The sequence below is a fragment of the Colossoma macropomum genome, unplaced genomic scaffold, assembly GCF_904425465.1.
Source record: "Colossoma macropomum unplaced genomic scaffold, Colossoma_macropomum, whole genome shotgun sequence".
Lineage (NCBI taxonomy): Eukaryota > Metazoa > Chordata > Actinopteri > Characiformes > Serrasalmidae > Colossoma > Colossoma macropomum.
In genome coordinates, this window is record NW_023494795.1 from 17,184,700 (window position 1) to 17,211,447 (window position 26,748).

At 38.0% G+C, this 26,748-nt stretch overlaps 2 protein-coding genes across 3 annotated transcripts in view; both read left to right on the forward strand.

Annotated features, from left to right (window-relative positions):
- The first annotated feature begins 2,558 nt into the window (after nt 1-2,558).
- tdh (L-threonine dehydrogenase) lies at nt 2,559-9,622 on the forward strand. 2 transcript variants are annotated; one of them, XM_036581664.1, is made up of 9 exons: nt 2,559-2,698; nt 5,110-5,309; nt 5,545-5,587; nt 5,730-5,800; nt 6,453-6,602; nt 7,176-7,348; nt 7,469-7,559; nt 8,182-8,451; nt 8,562-9,622. In XM_036581664.1, the coding sequence occupies exons 2-9, from the start codon at nt 5,120-5,122 to the stop codon at nt 8,699-8,701; spliced, it is 1,128 nt and encodes a 375-aa protein (XP_036437557.1). In that variant the 5' UTR covers nt 2,559-2,698; nt 5,110-5,119; the 3' UTR covers nt 8,702-9,622. The 2 variants fall into 2 exon arrangements, with proteins under 2 accessions (XP_036437557.1, XP_036437556.1); XM_036581663.1 differs by lacking the exon at nt 2,559-2,698 and adding an exon at nt 4,236-4,343 and having other exon boundaries at nt 8,562-9,104.
- A 13,071-nt stretch (nt 9,623-22,693) lies between these two features.
- pinx1 (PIN2 (TERF1) interacting telomerase inhibitor 1) overlaps nt 22,694-26,748 on the forward strand; it is a 28,852-nt gene continuing 24,797 nt past the window's right edge. The window contains exons 1-2 of the mRNA XM_036581665.1: nt 22,694-22,796; nt 25,467-25,576. Coding sequence (XP_036437558.1) covers nt 22,778-22,796; nt 25,467-25,576 — 129 coding nt within the window. The 5' untranslated portion in view covers nt 22,694-22,777. The remainder of the gene's footprint in view (nt 22,797-25,466; nt 25,577-26,748) is intronic.

The following is a 26,748-nucleotide window of genomic DNA, read 5'->3' on the forward strand; positions in this document are numbered from 1 at the left end:
AGCCTATCCCAGCAGTCACTGGGCGTAAGTATATGTCACCCTTCACTTATTTTATTTCCGATCAAATTGGCCAGTGTGTGCTACTTATTCATGTATCAAGAGATATTGCTAAGGAGACCTGTTAGACCACCAATACCTGTCACCATCAGATAAGCAGCTTTCTTCTTTGAGACATAAGAACATATAGCTCCACTCTTATTTCAGATCTGAAAAAATCCACAGGGGTTTCTGTCCATCCTCCCACTGTGAGAAGAAAACTAAAATCTCCAAAATCGTAACTTTGTAGGAGAAAGAAAAAAAGTTTACTTTTAATGCAAAATAAAGAATAATGATTTTGCAATTTATTCCAAGCAGTTTTGGAGCATTTCTGTTTGTCCATTCTTTATAAAAATTTCTCATAATGTAAATGTAAAAAGAAGCTGCTGTGCTCAAATGGTTTTGAAAAAAAAAATGGTTTTAGACAGCGACAATTTGCAAATAAAAAAATTAAAAAAAAGAAGCCACTGGTGTTCTCAGTACAATGTACTGACCACCCCGGAGTCCAGACCTCAACATCACTGAATGTGTTTGGGAATATTAGGATCATGAGAAGCAGAAATTGCAACCAACTTCTAAGACTGAACTTTGGAGGTTCCCTGCAGATTTCTTTTGAAAACATCAGGAAAAGAATTGAAACGGTAATAAACGCAAAAAGAGGACACACTGAATGCTGAAAATTTAGAATTTGTTTTTTGGGCTTCTTTGTAGTTTTCTGTTATAGGTTTTGTGCTTTTGTTCTTCTCATACAGAAAAATTAATAAATTGAACTTAATGTCTATTTTGACTGGAACTTAAAGAGCCTAAATGAAGATCTTTTAACAGTAGTATATGTTGTGAGCTCTGCTTTGTATATGATTTGAAACTTTACATGAAACTTGGCCAAACATAACTGGACATTGAATCTGTGGAGTGGGCAAGTAGTTCACTGCAATAACACATGGACATTCGTGTACTTTTCAGCTTCCGCCTTGCACAAAGAGAGGCTTTGCGTTTTATCCTGAGGGGTGGGGGGAAGAGATCCAGCGGAGTGTGGAACCATTTTGGGTTGTGCATGTGCTCACGTTTCGCACTGTCTCTCGCCCAATCTCCCACGTGGCCATATCTCTGGCACAAGTTTATCTCCTCAAGGCGTCTGACCACTCGGCTATTTACTTGAGATTGCACAGACAAATCTTTTAAACAACTTTTTCACTTCCCTCTTATTTACTTAACATTTACTAACTCTTAACAACTTTACAATAATGAAGTGGTAAAAATAACCAGATAAGACTTTTCTTAAGTACAGTGTCAGAAATAATACAATTTTGTTCATCAAGGTACAAACAATGTAAATGTTCCCTTAAAGGTACAACAGTGGTTTTAAGGTCCAACTGTAGACCTTAAATAGGTTTTTCCAGGTGAAAAGTACGTACTTGTATCTTTTCATTACCTAATGTTTTAAAACAAAACAATAAAATAAAAAGTCTGGAGAAGAGGTGGATGTATATGGAGTCAATACAACTTAGAAAACATATTTCAATGGATTATGGTACAATTATGTTCCCTGACTAAAGGTACCGAGATGTACCCTTGAAGGTGCCACCCCAGTGATAGTTTCATACCTTTTTTTCTGAGAGTGTAGAGGTGCTTATTCAAATTATCAAGTAGTTTTCAAATACGAGCATGTTGAAAACTCTTACCCTACATACCAGGGTACCCTACATACCAAATGTTGACCTCAAGAAGGAAATGACCAATAATAACCCCTCTGATACGCCTTGTTTGTGCCTCACAGTGTCACTTTGAGTAGGTCATTACCTAGTTTGTTTTCTTTTTTCAGGGGAGTCATTAACAGTAAGTTTTATTTTTTCAGCTCTGATAACTCAGAGGGGCCCTTTTCGAACAAATACGCTTAATCATTCTAGGGCTGCCCTGCTTGGAAGTCACATCTATCCTAAAACAAACCTGTTTCACAAATTAGGAAATGGTGTCATGACATGCCTCATGACGCACAAGAATTTTTCAGACTGATTTCAGACATTTTGTGCAAGTAAAAGTCTGTCATTAAAGACATGTCATGATTTCGGTTTCCCTGTGCCCTCCCTGGTTTCAGAACCACTAACCCAGTAGGATGCCAATAAACTGAAATAATATGGTTAAGAAATGAGAAATGATTCAAAATTAGTAAAAAAAAGAAAACAAACAAAACAAACAAACAAAAAAGAGCAGTGTCCAAAACCGTTTTGGTCAATAGTGCTGAAATCCCAGTTTCATATTGCCTTGAACCCTAAACAAATCTGGCAACCTGTGGTGTTTTTAAAAGCGTTGAGGCTCGGTTGACTAGGCCACACGGTGTACGTGTATGTGTGGGAGAGAGAGATCGAGCACATGTGGGCCTCAGTGCTTTCTGACTTGGCCCTGCAGCACGCAGACATTTCACTGACGTAAAGGAGGCGTGGCTAGGGCCGGAGACCGCACCTCCGCGCGTCTGCCAATCAGAGCGAGAACCGGCTTCTCTTGAAAGCAGCTGTCTGCTGATATATAACCTCGACTAAGAGCTGATGCAATTGTGGAGATACCGAGTCAGTGGGACAAAATCCAGTTAAAGGAGCAGCGCGAGAGAGCATCCTGTACCTGACAGAGACAACTCCAATTTTATTAGCTGAAGTATTTATTATTGGTGAGTCTCATTTGTCGAAATCTATCCTTCTTAACGTCGTTGGTGCTACGAAGGCGTTGGTGCCACGTTTTGATCTCGTGTGTCCTGCACTGCTTGAGATGCGGATAGATATTTCAGGATCTCAGGATTTCAATGTATGTCCCCACATTTGCATGATGGTAGCTTCGTTTTTCAGCTCATTTTTTTTTCTTGTCGTTGCTGTTGGAAAACCTCGCATCTCCAAAGTGGTAACTTCACAGGAGAGGGAAAAAAACCTGATTTTTTTATAATGAGTGAATGTAAATATATTTTATCACAAATAATTCTGCACCGTTTCTCTTGGCGCAAACATCACGAATTTTTATATAAGAACAGTTGATATTTTTATTCTTATCTTTATATTTTTTATGTCAACAAATGAAAAACGACAGCAATGGAGATACAGCGTTGCTGTCGGAACAAAACCGTGTGTTTCCTCGTGGCCTTTATAGGGACAGTAGCTGGTTGTGTCCAGCCAGTCCGCGCTTTTGCTGAATGCATGTTGCATTTTTATCCTCTCGCTGAACTTCCTCGGGTTCAGATTCAGTTATAAAAGATAAATCAAAGTGTAGATTAGGCTTCGCCTCAGTATATTGAGACGGAACGTTTGGCTGTGAGGTGGCACGGTGGGCGTAACTTCAGCAGGAGGGGTTAAAAAAGACCCGTCTGTGCGTCATGATTCCAGGAACCCGTGTATGGGGGGTCTGCATAGGGAGCTGTGCGCTGACTGAGGGGATACTGTTGTTGATGTAGCCTATTCTGTGTGGTTGTCTTTGGAAGTTGGGGATTTGTCTCCATGCTCCACTTGGCTGCACCAATGCTACAAATGGCATTTTATGCAAATGTGCAAATCACGGCAGTTTCCTCGCTTTTCCACTTAGTGCTAAAATGTAATCCTGTGCGCTGATCAGCTTTGATGTCCTGTTCATTGTTCCGAACTGCTGATAACGAGCTTTCAGTCGCAGACACTGGAGCTCGAGGGCAGCAAGCAGACCACATAAAACATTACGCTATATTACATTATCCCTTATGCAATATAAAGAGTAAATAGTTCATTTTCATACAGTTTTGCTGAACTTATCATTTTGTATGTATGTGCAAGTATACTTATGAGGGAAATGTACTTTTTACTGCGGAAATATAGATAATCTGCTCTTATATTTGACTCATTCTCTTTTAGCTCTTCGTATTTCATTTCATTTCTGCTGTTTACAGCACCTGGACTGCTATCCTGTTGCTCAGACCTCTCATGTTCGAGCTCTGGCATTTTATTCTACACCAAAAGTATCGCAGAAAGAGAACAACAGTACTTAAAAACTTCACTTCGTAAGGTGAATGTGCTCGGTTAAGTTCCAATAGGCGTCTCTCAATATTTTTTACCTCATACATCAAGCTGTTTTGGTAGATGTACATGTCGTTATTTCGCTAAAGTCACCGCACTTTTACTCGAGTAGCTTTAGGTGTGAAAGTCGTTGCCATGCCAACTCGTGTGGAGTGCGGGTCGCTGTCTCCTCAGTCTGTCGCTGTTGTTCGTCTTGCCGTGCGCTGATTGGCTGTTTGCGAAGGCAGGGCAGTATAAATAATCTCAAATTACACCCCCCGCTCCTTTTCACCGCCAAACTGCAAGGTAAGGCGTTCGGCATAAAGAAATATTTAAAACCGAGCTATTTTTGTTTCACATAAGGGAGATGGTTCTCGCTTAGCTGTGTTTTCCGTTGTGTTCTTGGTTGTCTTTGCTCACTTTAGGTTTTATAAGAAGGAGAAAATGAATATTAGAAGGTCGTGCTGGAAAATGTTTCATTCCAAACTGCTGTATATCAATTTGTGACAATTTTGATTCTGAAAAGAATAACAGCTGACGAGTAATGGAAACACGTTTTTATTTCACTAATAAAGGTGGTACTAGTCATAATGTATAACTGATGTTTCTTGTATGTGTAAAGTTCACTCTCAGTAACGTATATCACGAAAAAAAAAATTAAACGTGGTCTACAAGGCGCTTTGGAACGAAACCTTTCAAACAGTCTCTTTACGGAAACTGTACGTTACCCAGAGAACAAGAAGTGTGAGAGAAATTCCTCAGATTCTTGTTTCCACTTCAGACGTGCTCCTCTAAACGTTTCTACACTTCCTTAAGGGTGCTGGCTTTATCATAAAGGGCAACTCCCTCTTTCCTTCATCTCCACTGATATGCACTTTTGTGCTACCCGATTTCCTTGTGTGAACACGTTAATATGAAATGAAGCACTGGAAACCGAATCTCAGATGGAAATCAGATCAATAAATTAATAAATGGATTGATTAAGTTATATTTGCCATCACTAAGAAAAAGTATATTTTTATAGGACTCATGCTAAGTTGTTTTCTTCACTTTCCACCAACTGTATACACAGGTGACAGAAGATGCCTGTGGTCAGAGCCCTGAGCAAAGTAGCCAAGCAGGCCCTGCAGGTGCCAGGATGTGGATGCCAGCCTTTGACAGTGGCCACGCGCAACATCAGCTTCTCCCCCCGCCAGGTCACCTCTGGCTCTGACGCCAGCTTTCACTCAGTGTCCTTCTCTGAAACAGATCACCCCAAAGTCCTTATCACAGGTAAGATTAACATCTGCCACATCCATGATTACCTAATGTCACTGGCTCCCAGTCAAGTGTTATTGACACGCTGTCCCTGTGACACAAATCGAGTTGTTTTTAAGTCAGCATAGTCCATTCTGCTGTGGATATCAGCTTACCTTGAAAATTATGCAACGCTGAAGTAGCCTTCAGTTCACATTTTCAGCTATTCTTTCTCTGTGTTTGAACCTTCTGCTTTTTCATGTATTTGCAGGTGGCCTTGGGCAATTAGGGGTTGGCCTTGCTAAACTGTTAAGGTAAGCGCATCAGCAGGATTGGCCTGTTTGCTCTGTGTGTAACAGGTGTTGGAGGAATATTCAACTGGTCAATATATAACATACATTTTTCCATGCATCTTGAAAGGGGTTTTAACTTGACGATTTTCCTCCCAATTCACAGGAAGCGGTTTGGAAAGAACAATGTGATCCTTTCAGACATCAGGAAACCACCCAGCCATGTGTTCCACAGCGGTGAGCACTCCCTTTGGTCTGTTTCACTCATGTAACTTAAGACCCGGTGTCAGAAGTTTGAGTACATGGATAGAGCCTTCCTGCTGTTATCAGTATAAGTAAAGTGGCCTTTGTAGTTGACAAAGTACTTGATGTTGAGGGTTTTCTCAGCTTTCAAAATGCAGGTTTTTGATTTGTTACTCAAGGGTGTAAAGACAAGTCTTGAGTGAGTCACATTGTAATTAGGCAATGTGCAAGCTCACACATGCTCTCATTTTTGTAAAGATATGTGCATTTGCGAGACATACTCAAGCCTCTCTTTCTTTTCAATATGGAAAGTCCAACTATTTATGGCTATCAAATAATAATAGCAGTGCTAAAGGAGTGTGTTAAAAACTGAATGTTCTAAGCTGACTGTAATCTTATTACAAAGATTAATTACAGTTATCTGTCATGGCAGGTTAAGCTTCTTGGTTAGGCTTTCAGGATTTGACACCAAATTCTATCTTTAATTTCCCTATTAAGATAACCAAATTATGTGAGGATTATGACACGGAAACCTTTACAGGCAAGGTTAGCTCACTTGATAGCACTGTGTAAAGGGACATTCAGTGTCAGAAGGCATGCAGAATTCTCTTCATAGTGATTGTTGTCTGTCTCAACTTTTACACAGGTCCCTTTATCTACTCTGACATTCTGGACTACAAGAACTTGCGAGAGATTGTTGTCAACAACCGCATCACCTGGTTGGTGCACTACAGTGCCCTTCTCAGTGCTGTAGGGGAATCCAACGTTGCCTTGGCCCGTGCTGTCAACATAACTGGTGCGTCTGTACAAAACTGATAGCATTTCTTGTCTGATAGGGGCGTTAACATACATTCAACATAACATACATTCAAATAACATAAACTAACCCTTGAAACTGGGCTTGTGTGTGGGCCAACATAACTCATGAATACATAGCTTGTATTTATGTATAAGTTCCACATTAATTACTGCATTAAATTTATAGTTGCTAATGAAAAATAAGGTTAATAAACTGCAAGCTTATTATTCAGTTGACTGCTTTGGTTTAATGTGGCTTACCAGTAATCATTTATCACTGGTTAATTTTTATGCATCTGTTTTATTTAGCATTTTGAAAACATAAAATAGAATTGTAAAATTTTAAAATTCCATCATAATCGATTTAATCTAACAAAGTAATGATTAGCCAGACCAAGTGTTGGATTCTAATTACAGTTAGTACTATGCTACCATGAGGGGAAGTATGGAAATGGCCATTACCTGTGGACATATATAAAATCACTACTTATATTAATATTATCTGCATTTATTCACGTTAGTGTTTTATCTGTTGTATCTGTTTATTTATTTTGTCTGTACATGTTCTCAGGTCTTCACAATATCCTGGATATTGCTGCAGAGCATGGCCTTCGCTTGTTTGTTCCCAGCACCATTGGTGCCTTCGGCCCCACTTCCCCCCGGAATCCCACCCCAGACCTCTGTGTGCAGCGTCCTCGCACCATATACGGCGTCTCAAAGGTCCATGCCGAGCTAATGGGAGAGGTGAGTCAAGTGTATTTTGGCATGTACACAGCCATGACCTCAGCTTACGACATCAGTAACCACACACCAGTGACCACACACCTCATTTGTTTTCTATTCTCGTTTTTATTCAATCGACAGTACTACCATCACAGGTATGGCCTTGACTTCCGCTGTCTCCGGTACCCCGGCATCATCTCTGCAGACTCCCAGCCTGGCGGTGGCACGACAGGTACAGTAGTCCCAGCCACAGTTTCACTCTACACTCTTTAAAAAAAGAGTGCCCAAGTTTCTGAAAGGGGTTCTTTGAAGCAATGCCATAGATCGTGGTTGTCCAGTCTTATCTGTAAGGGGCCCATGTGGCTGCATAAAGGAGCCACTTTTGGTTCCTTAAGGAACCTTTTAATTGAGTGTTTTTTAAAGAAACTTGTTTCTGTAAATGACAAGTGTGAGTGTAACCTTTTTAAATTTTGTTAGAACCTCCACATAAAGTAAAGGTTGTATACCATTTAAAGGATTTTAACAAGAAACATTCAACCAAGCCAAGAACAAGAAAACATACATCCAAGCCAAGAACCATTTCGACACGTGTTTCATGGTTATGCCATGTCTGAAGGAATTATGTAACTGCTATATACATCAGGGCACGTGCTACTCTGAAGTATTTTTAGCTGTGCTGATAACATGCAACCATACCGCACATTCAGCCCATACCAGTCCCCTGAGTTTTCCCTCGTGAAGAGAACACATGCTGAAAAGAGCTTGTAAAGGACAGGAATTCCATCATACAGTTGACGAATCCTTTATAGAGACTTTAAAATGACACTAAGCTCTAGTTTGCTTTTGCTCTGTAGATTATGCTGTGCAGATATTCCATGACGCTGTCAAGACAGGCAAGTTTGAGTGCAATCTAAAGCCAGACACACGGCTACCCATGATGTACATTGATGACTGTTTGCGGGCGACGCTGGAGGTGATGGAAGCTCCTGCTGAGACACTGTCCATGCGTACTTACAACATCAACGCCATGAGCTTCACTCCTGAGGAACTTGCTCAGGAGGTCAGGAAACAGCTGCCTGACCTGCAAGTCACGTATGAAGTCGACCACATTCGACAAGCCATAGGTAAGAGTCCACTGTCACAATATCTCATTCTTATCATTACATCTCACATCAGTTCACACCATTATTAAACAATCACACTTAAATTTGGTCTGGGTTTCTTGTTTCCATAGCTGACAGCTGGCCCATGAATTTTGATGACAGCAATGCCCGAAATGACTGGGGATGGAAGCACGACTACGACCTACCAGAGCTGGTTCAGACTATGTTCAATTTCATTGGCTCAGAGTCACGAATAGCCCATGCCAACTGAGTCCAATTCAGGAGAACAGGAAAAAGACTGATTGCCTTAGAGAAGATAGATCTATGGTCTGTATATAGTCATTTGCTCTCTCTGTCTCTACTGTGCCATTTGGAAAGATCCTGCTTGGCCAGTGCATGCTGCCAGGAAAAGAATGTGAAATCTTTGATCATTTAATTAGGGTCTGCCAACCATCCTCTTCTTTGAGAAGGGAGAGCTGATTGCATTTGAACAGTCTGCTATACTGGTGATCTACACTTCAGTTGGGGAACCCTCATGGGACAGCTATGGGCGCACTTGGGGCCTGCTGTATTTGGTGTTCTGTATATAAGTAATATTAGCCTGAATTCTCTAGGCAAAACAAACCAAACAGGTATATCATTAAAAAGAAAGGCAGCTGTCGATTTTTTTAGAGCCCAGTACTCTTGCTCCCTTAAATGTTTCTTCCAAAGATCTCTTCTATTTTTCTTTTCAAAGGGAACGTTTTTTCCAAATAATATGGTATATAAATCATTATTGATATTCATGAAAGAGGACTGTGGTCGAATTTACTGTCAGGAGCTAAGAAGCTTGTTGAATTCATTTCCTTCAAAAAAGTGAAATGGCTGAAGAATATTGTGTGGATCTGAAAGGGTAGGTCTGATAGGGAAGCAGGAATCACTGTGTTCAGTAAAGCTATCATTTTTCCTCTTAGCTGCTTTTCTTCTTGTGCACTATCTTAGTTACTATCTTAGCTTGCAAACAAGTGAATGGAATTCACATTTTCTTGGTCTTATTGCACCATAGCTATTTAAAGTAATGAAATGTTCTTAATTTATTTGTTTTCCATAAAAGCATATCTCTTATGTTACAACATATCTTTTATTTAAAAATGTTAGAAAAGAGCTTTAAAACATTGTACTGAGAACAAAATAAAGCCTTTTTTATGCTGGATTGAAATGATCTTGTCTGAATTATTAATTTATTGTATTTATTGTAGTGTGCAAAATGAAATCAGCAGCAGTGGCACACCTCTAAAACACTGTGCAGAGGAATATATATATATATATATATATATATATATATGTGTGTATGTGTATTACCGCTTCCATTCTTTTTTTGGGGAGACTTGCTTTCTATCAGAGTTAAAATCAGAGAAGCGAACTTGAAAATCTAAATCTAATTATCATAGGCAAAACCATATTGCCACTGTAGGCATGAAACACATTTAAGGTCCATTTATATCTTGCCTTTAATGACTCTATGCACTGAAGTAACATTACACATTTGATTTGATGTTTTCAAAATGTCATATGCCAGCTTTTGGAGTGAAAAAGCATTATAAGTACCAAATTCACAGAAAACCGATGACAACATTTTTTATATTTGTTTTCAGCTTCTGACGGGTAGAAAACAACATACACTATATGGACAATAGTATTGGGACACACCTCTTAATCATTCAATTCAAGTGTTTTATTCAGTCCCATTGCCACAGGTAATAAAATCAAGCACCTAGCCATGCAGTCTGCCTCTACAAACATTTGTAAATTGTCACTGATTTGAGCAAGGTACTATAATAGGATGCCACCGTTGTAACAAGTCAGCTTGCAAAATTTCTTTCCTTCTAAATATTTTATGATCAATTGTGAGTAATTCTCTGTAACTTTATGTGGTCTGACAGGTAATTTTTATAAAATAAAAAAGAATAACTTCACCCGAAATTACATAAATGGTAAAAACAGTGGTCTCTGAATTTTGCACAGTACTGTATATACAGCAATAATACAATGAAACAGTAATAATAGTTTGCTTATGGTCTAAATTACCTTTTTTTTTTACTTAAGAGAATTCTCCTGTTTGTTTTTTACGCTCTTGAAAATAAAGGTTCCTTAATGGATCTTTACTTGGAAACCCCTTAATAATTGGTATGGACCCTTAATATTATGTGGAGATCTTAAGACTTTAAAAAGACTCTTCATGTATGCACATCGGTTTATTAAAGTCATTCTTTAAATAACAGTTTATTGAAAGATTTATTAGGGGACCAAAAGTTGATATTTGTCCAAAGAAACCTTTTTGGTTCCTTTATTTTTAAGACTTTTAAGAATGAAGCTTCTAGTAGGACTTATTCATTTCAGCTATGAAAAATGCTTTGTTTAGACTAGCTGGACGGCAAATATCACATTGATTCAACTGGATATTAATTGAGTATCTCAGTTATTGTTCAAGGGCTGCTGTTTTGTCATTTTACTTCAACACGTCAGACTCAACATGAGATATGAAATTGCCTTTAATATGTTATTCTGTGGAGAAAATTAACACCACTGTTTCTCAAGGGCAACGACTTGTGAGTTCTCCTGTAGATTGCAGATGTTTAAATAGAAAGTGGGTTACATAACAATAGTCAACAGTATATGGATGTAAAGATCTGGCCTTTTTCTCATTGTGTGAGCCAAGATTAATATAGGCACCCAGATAACGTTCCTGTGGTAGTTATGTAAGTATCCCATAACCTGCCAAACTAAATGTGACTCATCGTGTGATGCGATATTACAGGCTTGCTTGCTTGACCTACAACAACGAAATCGGTTGGTTTGCACTGTACGTACTGTATGTATTTCTAACAACTGCTTTAGTTGTGTTACAAGTCACGACTCCTTAGGCTGTTCCTCTGGCTTCCTGTTGCGAATCATTTGAATGGTGAGAAAGAGATGGTCAGTATCTACTTGCTGGGTAATGAGGCCACTTGGCACAACACTGAGAGAACCTCTTTGGCATGTGTAATGTGAGACAGACAAGGCAGACATGTTTCAGTCAGAGGCAACTTTTACTGTTAAATGATCCTGGTCAAATGAAATGATACCTTATATTAACACTGTGCTCAGTGACGCACTTGCTTATCTTCAGTATTGCAAAATACGGGCAGCAGTTTGATGTGTACCAGTTTACACAAGATTATGAAAGGTATTTAAAAATTTTTGACATTTATTTTTCTGAGCTGTTGAGTTGAACAAAACAAGACGTTTATCTAAATGGTGATGCACAATAACAATGTTGGTTTAGGCAGATATTTATTTTTTTTTTTATTTATTTGTCTTTGACATGTTTTTCTACACAGAAATGTAATCATTTTAAACGGGCTAGTCTGAGAACTGAAGATTGACAGCTTGGTTTAGTAGGTGTTAACAGTTCTGTTTAACAGCATTAACCTGTGTAATCTCTATACAAAATGATGTAGACCAGTGATTCACAACCTGGTCCTCAGGACTCCCCAGCAGTCCACATTTATGTTCAAACCTAACTCTCAACACATAGGGATGAAAGAAAAAGATGGACTGACTAGGAACTACTGATGTAGACATATGAAGTGCCATTTGAAAGCTTAGAATTTCTCCTTTTCATCAGTATCTGTAATTCTGTACTGGTAATAATGGTAATATTGGTGCAATATTGTGAAATCAGCTCAAAGTGCTACATGGTGACAGTGGATCCCTGCCCAGATTACAAGTTACACACATCAGTTTATGCACTGGGGGGTGTGTGTGGAGGGAGGCGATGGTACTCATACTGGGGCCCATGGCAATGGGGCCCCTGAAAACAAGGCATATATAGTGATACAGTTGTACACCCAAAATTTACAGAAACATCCAAAAGAAGTCCAGAAGTCACTGGTTTAACCCCGACATAACTCCAGATACACACTAGGGTGTTTAGGCATTCTTGTGTTTATATGTGTTGGTTTAAGCATCAGCTCTCAGGAACCAGCCCAAAACTCCATCATCCCACTGGGAATTCTCCAGACTCTCACGATTACCCAATCCAAAAAGCAGAAGACCATGTCAGGTTCCACTTCTATCAGGCAAGAACAGAAAGCTGAGGCTGCAGTGGACACAGGCTCACCAAAACTGGACAGTTGAAGACTATAAAAACGTAGCCCAGTCTGATGAATCTCGATTTTTGTTGAGGCACACAGATGTGCATCCCTTCATTGCCACAATTTACCCATCTTCTAATGGCTGCTTCCAGCGTGATAATGCATCATGTCACAAAGCAAAAGTCATGGTTTTATCAATCAATGCTCTTCAAGTCTTCTCAGTCATCGGATCTCAATCAATAGAACACTTTTGGGAAGTGGCAGAACAGGAGATTCGAAGCATGAAAGTGCACCAGAAAATTCTACAGGAATTTAATGGTGCAGTCACGTAATCATAGACCAGAATCTTAAAGGAATGTTTCCAACATTTTGTGGAATCTATGCCACAAAAAATTAAGGTTGTTTTGAGAGCAAATGGAGTATCAGTATACCCTACCTAGTATCAGTATAGTGTTCCTAACAAAGTACTCAGTGAGTTTACTTCCGTATACGTTATAAAATACTTCTTTTGGTTTTTAAGTCCCAGAATGGTCCGGTACCTCTTTACCTTTCTGCTCTTCTTAAGAAGTATTCACTTTCACATTTTTTCCCCAGTCCTCTGACACCCATCTGCTTTCTGTCCCACCCTCCAGGTTAGGGCTTTTAGCATTGCAGCCCCAAAACTGTGGAACACTATCCCTCCACATTTAAAAAAACAACTGAAAGCCTATCTCCTCCATATTGCTTTCTCTCATACTTAGTCTCTGACCTATTGTTTTGTGACAAAATAGATAAAAATTCATTTTAGCTCCACCCAATTATATATTTCTTATTATTTTTTCCTCTCAATATTTTGTGTATATTATTATATTTTATATTTATATGGTTTGTTTTTACCTTTATCTTAAATTTTTGTCTTTATCTTAATATTTTGTGTAGTATCCTTGGGTATCTTGAAAAGCATGTATAAATAAAATTTTATTATTATCATTATTATCCAATTTCTCACCAGTTAGATTCTATCAACACTACACAGACAGCCCTGATGTATATTTATTCATAATGCATCTCATCCAACCTCTAACATGATATATTCCTTATTTATCATTTTAAAGTCTTAAAAGATTAACATTAATACATTCAAATAATATATGAAAATATGAATTTAATCACAATATGCATATCACACAACAAGGATTCTAGGGAATCTATCTTCTTATTTAGCCAGTGGTGGGTCAGACAGCTAAGTATGGTGTATAATTATTGTGGGTGGAGTGGCATTCAGAGAGAACATCAACTTGTTTAAGACACAAAAATAGTGAGTGAACAAGCAAATTACATTGTCATTTTTTCATACCTGAAAATAAAATTTGTATGTGTGTGGTGGGGGGGGTCTTTATTTTTGTACTCTTAGTTACACCATTGATACTCTGTACACTCCTCAGTATATACATATCAACATAAAATTAATAAAATAGGATTTTTGTGTGTGTGTGGGAGGGGGTAATCCTCAGCTTTGGATGTTTTCTTTTTTCCCCTTCAATTTGTCAATCAGAATATCTCATCATATATTTTATGTATTTACCTCCTTTAAAGTGTCTAAACAGCAAGATCTCTGAAAATGCAAACTAACATCTCTTTGGATCTTTTTGGAATTGCCACTGGCACATTTTATTAATACACAGTGACTTTTACAGATTATTGTATTTTTATTTTTATTTTATTTTCATTTGTAAGTTTTTAATGACTTTCTTATTGTATACACACACATATATACATATTGAATTACATGCTGTGTTGTGATTGGGCTGCAGTATGCATGCATATTGTAGAACATGGCTCTCTCCTTGACCCTGAAGGGAAACAGTGATGCAATACAATAGAGTTCACTCAATGGAAAACAACATCTTTTTTGAGAGGAGCCGTAAATCATGTGAGACTGGTTAATGTGACATGGATGCACATTCGCACAGTCATGCTACATGAACTCTGATTAATTCTGCAATGCTGTAAAAGCTGCTCTCTGTTTGACCTTGGTGTGTCTGTTCTGGGAAACAAAAGATGGTTAGCTCCTTGCACAGAAAATGCATAGAATGCTAGATCACTGTAACTTGCTGGAGTATTTCTGAAACCGTCTGTTGTAAAACAGACACATTGCTTTGAGTTTTAGAATACTGTGCTCATGATATTAGAGTGATTTGGGGACATGTAGTTTCTCACCTCTCCTATTTCACCCCACATTGCTCACTAGCAACAAAGTCACAGTATTTCATACACAGACCGCCAGCAATGTTAATGTTACAACACAGTTTTGAGATAAAATGTTTTGTTGAATTATATCCATTAAAAAAATCAATTTTCATCCTACCTGTGAATAGAATGAAATAGCCAGTAAGGGGGGCCTGCAGAAAAATGCTACAACTTCAGAATTGTTCTTCACATTCACACATTTCTATTGAAAGATTCTTTGGAAACACAAAAGTGGTTCTTTTTTGGCCAGGGGGAAGAAATTCAGTCCTATGGGACTGGATTCCTGTAAAAGTTGATGACATTCCTAAATAAACTGCTGGTTCAACTCAAAGCAACCCTCAGTTCTCCACTCGCATTTTATGGCATGACTACCAAGAACCCTTTTGGCACTTTTATTTTAAAAAATATAGGAATAACTTCTGCAGTACATAGAAAAACAGACTAAAATATTTTTCAGTAAAAGTCAGATACGTCACCTATACATGAAAGGCTAGTATGGCTTGGGCTGTTGTTCAGATGTTTTCCTCTGTACTGTTTAAGCGTCATGCCAAAGGAAGCTCTTACATAACCTTGATTTATATATCCACACTCTCCAGTCCTGTTACACAATCTCTATGTACACATTGCTTATAGATGTGATTCCTTGTTCCTCTGGTTTTTTGGAACGGGTCTGTAGAGTCTAAATAATCTCCCCATGGTTCAGGCAGTGTGTGTTTTGAGTATCAGCCAGAATCATAAGGGAATTGTTGAAGCTGAAAGAAAGCGCCAGGTTATCCGTTTTTTCCTAAGTTTTCTGGCTGAACATGTTATGCAAGCTCTCAACATGTGCACACGCCTATAGGCTTTCTGACCAATAGGAGAGGCTGAGAATACAAGCCTCTGTTTAATGCACTGAGGATTGGATGTCAAGACATGCAGTCCTGCAATGACTGAATGGGCTCACTATGAACATGTCTGATAACTTCCTTGATAGAGAATGCAAAAGCACAATGTGCCTCAGCTGTTGTTCACACGGTGACCTGTTACTGTGAGAATGTTGAGTAACTCGTATAAGGGTGTTTGAAAATGCTGATTTAGATGTGTGACAAAAATAATTCCAAGGAGAGGTAATGTTAGCAGTGTTTCCAAGCACCATGGGTAATTACATGTTAAAACACTTTCTTGAGACATGCATGAGGTCTCCTGAGATATTTTACTATGAAACTTAATTGGAAAATACATCAGTTTGCTAGATTTGTTCCTAAAAATAGCTGATGCAACCTTCTGGTGACCTTTTAGAAATCACTCTTCTGCCAGCTACAGCAAAATCAATGGATTGCTGGTTTGGATTTCAATAAAGCATCAAAAACCATTTTATGGTGACAGTGCATAATTGGCGCTGGCTCTTCTCTCCCAGCATGTACTATATATCACTGCTGACAGCAGATGAACTCTTTCACCTTTGGCTGGATTTGTCCTCATATGATTTTGTGGTATTTGTATGTCTAAGCTATGCATAGCCAGCTTTAGTCCTGCAAGATCTGCATGACACATGACACTCCAAGAACTTGGTTGCAAATTCATTTTATAGTAAAGCTGTTAGCCAAATAAATTCTGCAAACGTTCTCTCACCGTTTATCTAAACTGATTCTTTGCTATGAATATGAAGCAATACAAGCTTATAATGTGATGGTAAATACCGCCAGTGTTAGCAAACAGTGATTAGGCTATTACAGGCTGTCACTATGCTGTCAGCACATCTCCATTTCATTCTAATGCTCGTATTCTGTACTCACATTGTGAGTTTAATCCTCCACTCTCCTCCTCCTGACAGGGGTGGTTAGGCCAGAGACTGGATTTATTCAGGGGTAGGATGTCCATTCACAAAACGCTGCAGGATAAACAGCCAGTTAGACAGTGTATGTTTTCACCTATGGCTTCTTTCATGTTAATTTAACCTCATTAGCTATGTGTTTCAGCCATGACACAAAATCAGGTAAGTTAACTTTGACGCTTAGTCAGACTTGATAGTTAACTTAGCTAATTTAGCCATACATGTGTTCTGTGTGATTTTTTCTCAGATTTAATTCTAAATGCGATCCCCCAAACTCTTTAATCCACATTCTATACTGTCTTGCGTCTTTGGTTTAGAAAATAGGTAAAATTTCACTCCCCTCTCCAAACTCTTAAGAAATGGGGTATCGGGCATAACAAAAATTGTTGACGCATCAACCCTCTATGGCATGTATAATGTTCTTTTTGAGAAAAAAAATATTTTACTCCACACCAGAAATTGGTTTGTTGCCTCAAGGCAACAACGTGATACAAGGATCCTAAAAAGGTCACGATTTTCTGTATACACACATGTAGTTGAACCGGGAGAAAACAAGCAATTTATACAAACTATTAATTTTTATTTTAACAAACAATGACTATTCCTGTGTGTGTCTGTGTGTTTAGAGGGTTAGACTGTATGTACAATTTTTTTATATGTTTCTGTGGGTCTGAATGTAATTTTGTTGGGAATTGTTTTAATCCTAGTTTCACTCTTTTTGCAAAAGCACATTGATGACTATTCTGTGTGGAACATCAGGAAGCAGAGAATGTGTCATATAGTCCTTGTCTCCCTTCCGACACACACACATACGGGCACACATGCACACCCATCGTCACCTACACCCGCACGTATACACCATCACTCACCCACACACACCACATATATCATTCACTGGCTGACCTTTAACTGACCCCTGACCTCCTCACTGTTTCTGAAACCTGACTCTGGAGTCCAGTCTTCCTCACTGTCACACTCAACAAGCTCACTGTCCTCACTGTCAGAAGCAATGACCCCAACTGCCCGAATACTTTTCTTCCTCCCATAAAATTTTCATTAGTCCATTTCCAATACAAGTATATGGTTTGACTATTGTCATAATGATACATCCCATCATTCAATGTTCAGTGTTCAATCCTGATCCTGGGGACCCCCCATCCCTGCTCCAACACACCTGATTCATATGATCAACTGGATGTAAACTGCTGCAGCTGCTTGAGAACAAGCTGATCATTTGAATCAGGTGTGTTGGAGCAGAGAGGTATCTAAAACCAGCAGGGGGTCTCCAGGACCAGAGTTGAGAACCACTGCTTTAACATGATTGCCCTAACAAAAGTGGTCTAACTGAATAATGTTGCCCTGAGGCAATGAATGAATGAATGAAAAAATATATTAATGAAAAGGTAAAGTAAATGAAAACAAAATATGTCTTTAAACAACAAACATACTTCTTTACATACATAAAAAACGCATCCCATGTGACTTTAAATCCTAAAAGGATTTCTTCACACTGTGAAATGTTAAATCCTCTTCTGTTCCTCTTTGTATTGGACAGACACCTTTCTTGTGGCATTATATTTAAAAAAATAAAAATAAAAATTTAAAGAGACAGTGTAATAACGAAAAAGTGTTTTGTTGCCTGAGGGCAACACCATGCCAAAACTTCTCAGGCATATAATGTATATTCCTAATGTATTTATGAAATATATTTTTGCAATGTATGAAAATGGCCAAATGTATTTGTTTACTTGAATTTGTTATATTCAATACATTTTCAATTTTAGGTAGTTTAACAAAGGTTACAGATATAACTAAGTGGTACTGACTTCTGTGTTTTGCATGGTATTTCACCTTGTATGTATGTGGTAAGACAGCACTTACACAAAATGTATTACAAAAAACAGGATATCAATGAATCGAATTACTGTGTCAATCTCTACAACACAAATTCATTTCAAAAGGTATTCCAAACAATAGTCCATAAGACAATTATTGTGGCTATTTTCATACATTTGCAAAAGTATTTGATGAATATATTTATGTACATTTACTTTTGTATGGTACATTTCTGTGTGTAAAAGTTCCCCATACATTTAAAAATAATTGCATTTTAAAACCTATTTGGTTAAGATGGCAATATATTCTGAAACACATTTTAGTGTTTAGAATGTATTTCAGCATGGATGGCAACATATTATACATACATACATACATACATCATCTAAACCTCTTATCCTTCTGGGTCGCGGTGGGGCAACATATTATAATCATACAAAAATATATGCTCATTTATTATTAGTCTTTTTCATATAGAGTTTATGAGTTACACCTACCTTGTACCTCACACTGGCCATTTCATCCTGTACATCTTAGTAAACTCTGACTTAACCAGTTCATCTCCATGCTTGAATTTTTACATGTCCCTTACCGCAGTGGCTCTTAGAGCTTCACTGAGCACAGATCTGAAAACAAAATCGAAACTTTACATATTTTCATGAAACATCAATGTTTTGTTTAACACAATTTGATCATTTTTTCACAAAATGATTAAATGGGCCAATATCTCAGCAAATCACCGTCAACATTTTAATTACTACCTCACACACACACACACACTTAAGTAGTGGTTGTTTAGTCTTCTGTGAAGAACTTTTGATTATTAATAAACATTTACATACACAATTACCAAAGGGTACTCCTACCTTATCTGCTCTCACTGCCCATTTTATTACATCTACTATATAGATATACAATTACAGACTGTAGCCCACCTGTTCCTGCACAGGTTATTAGCCCTTCTACTCCATTCTTCAACCCAAATAATATCAAGACCACAGGGGTTCTGTTTGTCCAGATATTATTTGGGTGGTGGACTATTCTCAGTAAACTATACTCAATAAACTATTGTTTTATGTTGGTACGAGTGTATCAGACACTATAGTGTTGCAGCTGCATAATCCTACGTTGTTTTAAACAGACCATTGTTTTAACTGTAGTCCACTATCAGCTCCTTAGTCTTGCTGACGTTAAGGAGGGGATTATTGTCCTGACACCAGTTCTCCAGGCGCTTAATCTCCTCCAGGTAGGCCCTCTCATCATTGTCAGAGATCAGACCTACTACAACAGTGTCATCAGTGAACTTGACAGTGCTGGTAGAGCTGGAAGTGGCCACGCAGTCATATGTATTACACTGATATCTGCATTATACTGTGTAGTTGAAATGTAGTCCCATTTGTTAAACAGGAAACAGTGCCAACACTTATTTTCTATATCCAAATCTGACAAGCTTTGAGATAATACAAAAGATTACTAAATGAAAGTGTATTAATATATTGCAAAAAGCTTATCACAGACTCTAGCGATAACTTCTCATACTGCCATATCTTTTTAATCCAAATGTTTTCTGTGCAAATATTTTTCAAGGGCCCACAGTAGCAGATAAAAATATGCTAAGACTGACTATGCTAAGACTGACTATGCAATTTCTAGACACAGTGCAGATAGATCTTATCACAGTACATTAAATCTGGTGTAAGGATATTCAAGGTTACAGCTAGATGAATGTGCAGTACCAGATATTGGCACAGAAATTGGCACACTGGGTCTGTTTTTACTTTATTTACAATTAAGAGAAAGAAAATGTTCTGTAGCACAAAGTTCATCTCATTACAGCTGTTCTGCATGCCAGTCTTTGGGTCATTCTACCACTGAAGTGACAAACGGGGTATGATTTGTTTCAAAATGTTGATATGTAACATTTAAAATATAGTCTGTTATATTCAGCATCATTTCATCACGGTAGATCCAGAAAAAGGAGAGCTTCACAATTACGACACACACACATGCACACACATACTATGATGCACCTACATCGGATTCATACAAGCTAATATGGATTAATATGGAGCTAAAATGGCTAAAACAGCCTCCACAAGGCTTTCCGCAAGATTTGGAGAGTGTGCCCATTCAGTTAAAAGAGAATTTGTAAGGTCAGGCACTGTTGTTGCACAAGAAGGCCTGGCTTGCAATCGATGTTCCAATCAATTTCAAAGGTGTTTAGTGTGGTTCAGTTCAGGGCTCTGTGCAGGCCCCTGGACTTTCTCCACATCAAACCCTTGTTTGTGCATAGGTGCACAGTCATGCTAGAACAGAAAAGGGTCTTCCTCAAACTGTTGCCACAAACTTGGAACATATAATTGTCTAAAATGCCTTTTTATGTTGTAGCCAACAATCCAAACCCTAAAAACCTTTACTGTTGGGTCTATGCATTCCAAGAGGTAGCATTCTCCTGGCATTCACCAAACCCTGATTTGTCCATCAGACTGGAATTCATCACTCAGGAACACATTTCCACTGCTCCAGAGTGGTGAAGTGCTTTCCACCACTCTAGTCGAAGCTTAGCATTGCGCATTTTGATCTTAGGCTTGTGTGCTGCTGCTCAGCCATTTTATAAACCCATTGCATAAAACTCCCAACATGCAGTTCTTGTGCTGATGTTGCTTCCAGAGGCAGTTTGGAACTCTGTAGTGAGTGATGCAGAGGATAGGTACTACGCGCTTCAGTAGTCAGTGGTCCTGCTCTGTGAGTTTGTGTGGCCTTTGTGGTTGAGAATAATAGCACTTACAGTTGAGCAGGGGAGATCAAGCAGGACAGAAATTTCACAATCAGGCTTGCGGAAAAGGTGACATCCTATGACAATGTCATGTTTAAAGTCACTGAACTCTTCAGTATGACTCATTCTACTGCCAGTATTTGTCTATGGAGATCATAAGGCTATGTGCTTGATTTCATCCACTTGTTAGCAACAGGTGTGTCTGAAACACCTGAACACACTAATAAGAAAAGGTGTTTACATACTTTCGGCCATAGATATATGTTAATTTTAATAATATATGTTTTTTGTAGCTTTGTAACAAAAGCTAGGACAGAATAATAGAATAATATTTACATCTATACATTTTTGCACATGGAAAAAGCAAAATTTTTAAATTAATCCAATTTTTGTTTTACATAAAATGAATGCTACTGCATCTGTGACATGCTGTTTTTCAACTGTGTTCTTTTAACAAAATGTCTAAAAATCACTAAAATAAAAATATAAATAAAAATACAATCATAACTTCTTGGTTAATTCAGGATAATAGAATAAATATAATTCAGCAATATGTGGCTCACAACATACAAATGCAAACTAAAATCTTAAGATCATGGAATGGCCCAGAATCATTTAGCTTCTAAAATGGTAATTCCACTAATTTTTGGAAAATTTGGCTAATTGAGTGGCTAAGATGTAAACAAAGTCATTCAGAATGTTTTGATGTGAAACGCTCTGTTCTAGAGAACCTTACAGAGTCAGAGTTGTTCACAGTGGTGGTGATGGGAACCAGATGTCTGAAGAGCTTAATGCCTCTAAAATACAATTATTACATGAAATGGTTACAAATACATTGACTGATAGCTGAGACGGTCACATCTCAGAATATTCATGTAAGTTCACTGGCTGTTTTAGACCGTTAATAAAATTGGCTATATTTGTGTTGTAGACACTGCGACCCCTGGTTCCTCTCACTGTCACTGTGAGCCGGTAAATATCTCTGCAATGAACCATTTCACATCAAACCACAGTTTGTTTACATCTCAACCTCTGAATTATGCAGAAGTTTTGAAAAAGCCTTTTGAGTTCCCCTTTAAGGTTTACTTAAAAATCGCATTTATGTTTAATGCCTACTGTACTGTCTACATATAGAGATGTATTATTGTCAAATCTATGCACAGTAACTTCGAATTTTGCCTCAAAGATTTTAATTAATGACGCCTTTTAAGATTAAGATCCAAATAAACCAAAGCAAAGGTAAAGCAGAAGCAAAATGAATCTTCTTTAAACAACTATAAAATAGTTACTACCAGATGCAGGCTGCAGAATATAAAACGCTACTATGGCGCCCTCTAGTGATACCACGGTTACCATAAATAAAAAGTAGTTCTCTAAAATCTCTCTAAATTGATTTAGTCCAAGTACGGCGAGCAAACATTAGCAATATTGGAATAAGATACATATTTAAACGTATACATATTAGAAAGGGTGATTTTTATTGTCATTTGGCAGAAAAGTAACAGTCAATATTGTTCTTATAATCAGGCAAAGGAAGGGCAGCCTAGCGGCTTCTTCCACGTGTTGCAGGACCCCAAGATGTCCATGCTTGCTGAGCGTGAGTTAATAGTTTGGTTTGCTTTATTTTAGTGTTTGTTGTTCTTTGGGTTTTTATTTAAAAGTGTGTGTGCGGTATAAGGCTCTGTGTGTGGTGACATGCTTTAGTCGAATCGATTTGCTTTTAAAAACTATTCAATCCGTCCGTCTGTTCAGGTTAGCATGATATGCTAGCTAGCTAGCAGTAAAGCTGTCTGTCTGTCATTCTTAAGCCTTTCATGCTTTTTGTCTATGCGAGTATCTTAGAGTTCGCACAGGGTCTTCTTTACTCTGTTTTACCGTAATTTACTAATCATGCTTTTAGACCAGAGCTGTCAAATTCAAATCCCGGATGGCAGCAGTGCTGAGCTCAGTTCACACGGCTAGATCGACTCATGTAGAGTTTAAAGGGGAATTCCACCCATTTAACAAAAAAATCTTCATAACTCTCTTGTCAAGATGTAAACAAAGTCATTCAGAGTGGTTTGATGTGAAATGGTTCACTATAGCGTAACTTACAGGCTCAGATTTCTTTACAGTGGTGGTGATAGGAACCAGGAGTCGTGATGACTGCAACGCAAATGTAGCCATTTATTTACTGTCCAAAACGACCAGTGAACTTGTCTTCTGAGTTTTTATATGTAACGACAGTGGTTGGATTTGTTTTTTCTCAAATTATCTTGGGATAATTATGTCGGCATAATTATCTCAAGATAATGAGAAGTTATCTCCAGATATATAGGGAAAACTGAAGCGCATTACTCACTCTGTCCATTCAGGCAGCATTCCGCCCACTGTTATCTCCCCAAGCCCACTGCTCATTTTTTCAGAGGTGCTGAAAGTTGTATATCATGATTGGACCTATTCTAATGGAAACTGTCTGCTGAATAGCACTTTATTTTGAACTCTGTCTCAAATACAAAGACATTTGTTTCAGTGATTGCGAACACACATATCAAAGTGTCATGAAATGTGTTTTAAAACGCAACAAACTGTGTCGGTGGAAGGGTGCCACAAATACATCCAAGGAACTGTTTTTTGTGTATGTGTTTAGAGAATAACCTTCATGTCCAAAGACATCCAGAACATTATCCTAGGAAAAAAGTGTCTGGAGATAAGTATCTGTATTATCTGGAGAAAATTAATTTGAGAAAACAAACAAGAAATGCAAGAAATCATAAGAATAAAGAAGTGATTTTTTCCTGTGTTCTTTCAGAGGATTTTATAACTTTCTGTGAGGTGGATTTCAGAGACATTAAACTCTTTCAGATGTCTGGTTCCTATTGCAACCTCTGTGAACAGTTCTGATTCTGTAGGTTTTTGTAAAACAGAATTTTCTATCAAATCTTAATGATTTAAATAACTTATGAAAAATGAGTGGAATTGCCCTTTAACTTAAGTATGTCAAATTCGGAACAAGAATAAAGTCTGCAGGGCAGTGGCTCTTTATGACTAGAGTCTCACACCTCACCACTTAGACCAGGGGTCATCAGTTCAGTCCTTTAGGGATAGCCAAGAATATGCACTCTCCTTTTTCGATCTGATACCAAGTAAAAATTCTGATGATATTCTGAAACCAGTGCTGATACTGAATTTTTTTAAGTTTATGCGAATAAAGGGAGAATTGTGCGTCTAATGAGGCTGTCTGTGTTTGTGCACACTAGAAGGCAAAAGCAGTTCTTATCTACACATTTATTTGCTATGGACCTTTTTCAGCATCAAAGACATGTTTTGTAAAAAAACAAAAATCAATTTACTGCTGAAAGAACATACAGTTATCAGTGTTTTGGGTGAGAATTAATTCTCAAGACGGAGTTTCAGGATTGGAAGTGGATCTGGCCACTACTACTTCAAGGCCTGTATAATATAGTATCCATAAGATCATAGTAAATTAGAGAGGAATCTGTTCTCAGGTCAGCACTCCTATTTTGAGCTTTGGAATACAAGCCCAGTACAGTTTGGTAAATCCTTCCTTAGACACACCTGATTAAACTCTTCAGCTAATTACCTGGTTTGGTAGATGTGTTCAGGGCTGCTTGGTTATGGCAAAAATCATAATCACAACTATTTTGGTCAATATTGAGATCATGTTTATTTATTGACTTATCTGGAAATATCATGCATTTACTAACCTTAAAAAACTTTAACAGATTGAATTTCAGATGATTAAACAAATTGGTGGTATTACCTTGTGGTCCAGACACCACAGTGTAACAGTATTTGTTGCTCCTCAGCGGAATTTTTGAATCTGTATTTCCAAGCAGCTGAATGTTTTACCAAAGGCTCTCTTTCCATCTTTTTGGCTTGAGCTGAGCTAAACATGCAACAGCCTGGCTGAAAGTGAGTTTGAGCTTCCAGACAGAACGAGAGCACCACTGTGAAACATAATGAGGCACAGTAATCGTTTTACCTCAGGTATCTTGTGTTTGTAATCAAAACCAAAATCATAATAAAAATAAAATTTGATTAACCACCCAACCCTGGTTTAAGCAGGGACAAACTATGCTGTACACCGACCCACCAGTACTGGGATTGATATTTTATGTGGCCTCAGACTTTCAGAGAGGCTGTTGGATAATTTGATATGATTTCAGTTGCAGTTGTATCTGGTCTAAACAAACTTGGAAGTTTCTTGCTGTAGTCAGCAGTTTATAGGTAGATATCTTGGCCTGCTTATCTCTGTTTTTATTAGCTCGCCGAAAGCAGAAGTGGTCTGTGGACCCGAGGAACAGCACTTGGAGCAAAGATGAGTCCAAGTTTGGCCAGAAAATGCTGGAGCGAATGGGCTGGTCTAAAGGAAAGGTAATATATTGCTTATATCATCACCTTAATCTACACAGTATCTTCCACTTTTTTAACAGACTACATTATGCATTATATAAATTTGTAGACACCTGCTTATCCAGCATTTCTTCTGAAAACAAGGACGTTACTAGGGAATTTGTCCCCCTTTACAGCAGTAACAGCCTCTGCTCTTCTGGGGTTATATAATTTTCCTATTTATGTGTGATTTTCTTGTTTCTATGCTGGAAAACAGTATTTTTCACGTGATTGGTTGTTCAGCCTGTACATCACAAAGGGGTTGCTGTGACATTCTTGGTTGCAGATGTACATGATGAATAAAAATTTCAAAAGATATTCTGATAATAACCTCCAGTTATCAGAATGTTCCTGATTAGTCTACAGTCCAAAGTTAATCTGCCCCAGAGCAAATTAGGCATGCAGCAAACGTTGCTATGGCAGTGTATCCTGGCAAAAAGTGATCCACTGTTGCATGACACAAAATTTGGCCTTAGATTGAACTACGCTTAAGGTTATCTGGCAAAGCAAGAAATCATGCTGTGTGAAACAGGACCTTGACCTGTCAAACTCACTGTTGACCTACAGAGTTTATTGCTTAACCTGCTCCAACATGGCTTTTTCGTGAGCACTTTGTAGCTAATGAGTTGAATCACATTTGTTCAAGGACACCAAATTTGCACCAGTTTTTTTTTTTTCCAATTCTGCATAACTGACAGGTGAAGATAAATACAAAGTCATTCAGAGTCCTTTGATGTGAAATGGTTCATAGTAGAGAAACTTGCTGACCTGCCTTTCTTTACAGTTGTGGTGATTGGAATAGGGGTTGTGATGTCTACATTGCAAGTATAGCCATTTTAATTACTTTCTAAAATGACCACTGAACCTACACATGCCTTGTGAGTTTCATATGTAAAGTTGATAATGGAAAAATAGTTGTAAAACTTTAAAGGAAATTAATTTCTTTGGGCACTTACATGTATATGTATTTTGAAAAGTAAGTTTTAGACCAAAACCCTGTTGTAAAATCGTGTTCGTGGCATTAGGTAGCATATCTGTAGCCATTTCATGTAAAAGCTTTCAGTGAGGCATCTTTTAGAGGCATTAATTGGTTCAGGTTTCTGCTTCCTGTCACCACCAATTCAGAAAGTTTCTCCAGAATAGAGGATTTCATC

Coding starts and splice junctions, on each gene's coding strand:
- tdh (XM_036581664.1), top strand. CDS start 5,120: ATGCCTGTGGTCAGAGCCCTGAGCAAAGTAGCCAAGCAGGCCCTGCAG. Junction 5,588..5,729: donor GGCCTTGCTAAACTGTTAAG/GTAAGCGCATCA, acceptor CCCAATTCACAG/GAAGCGGTTTGGAAAGAACA. Junction 7,349..7,468: donor ATGCCGAGCTAATGGGAGAG/GTGAGTCAAGTG, acceptor TTCAATCGACAG/TACTACCATCACAGGTATGG.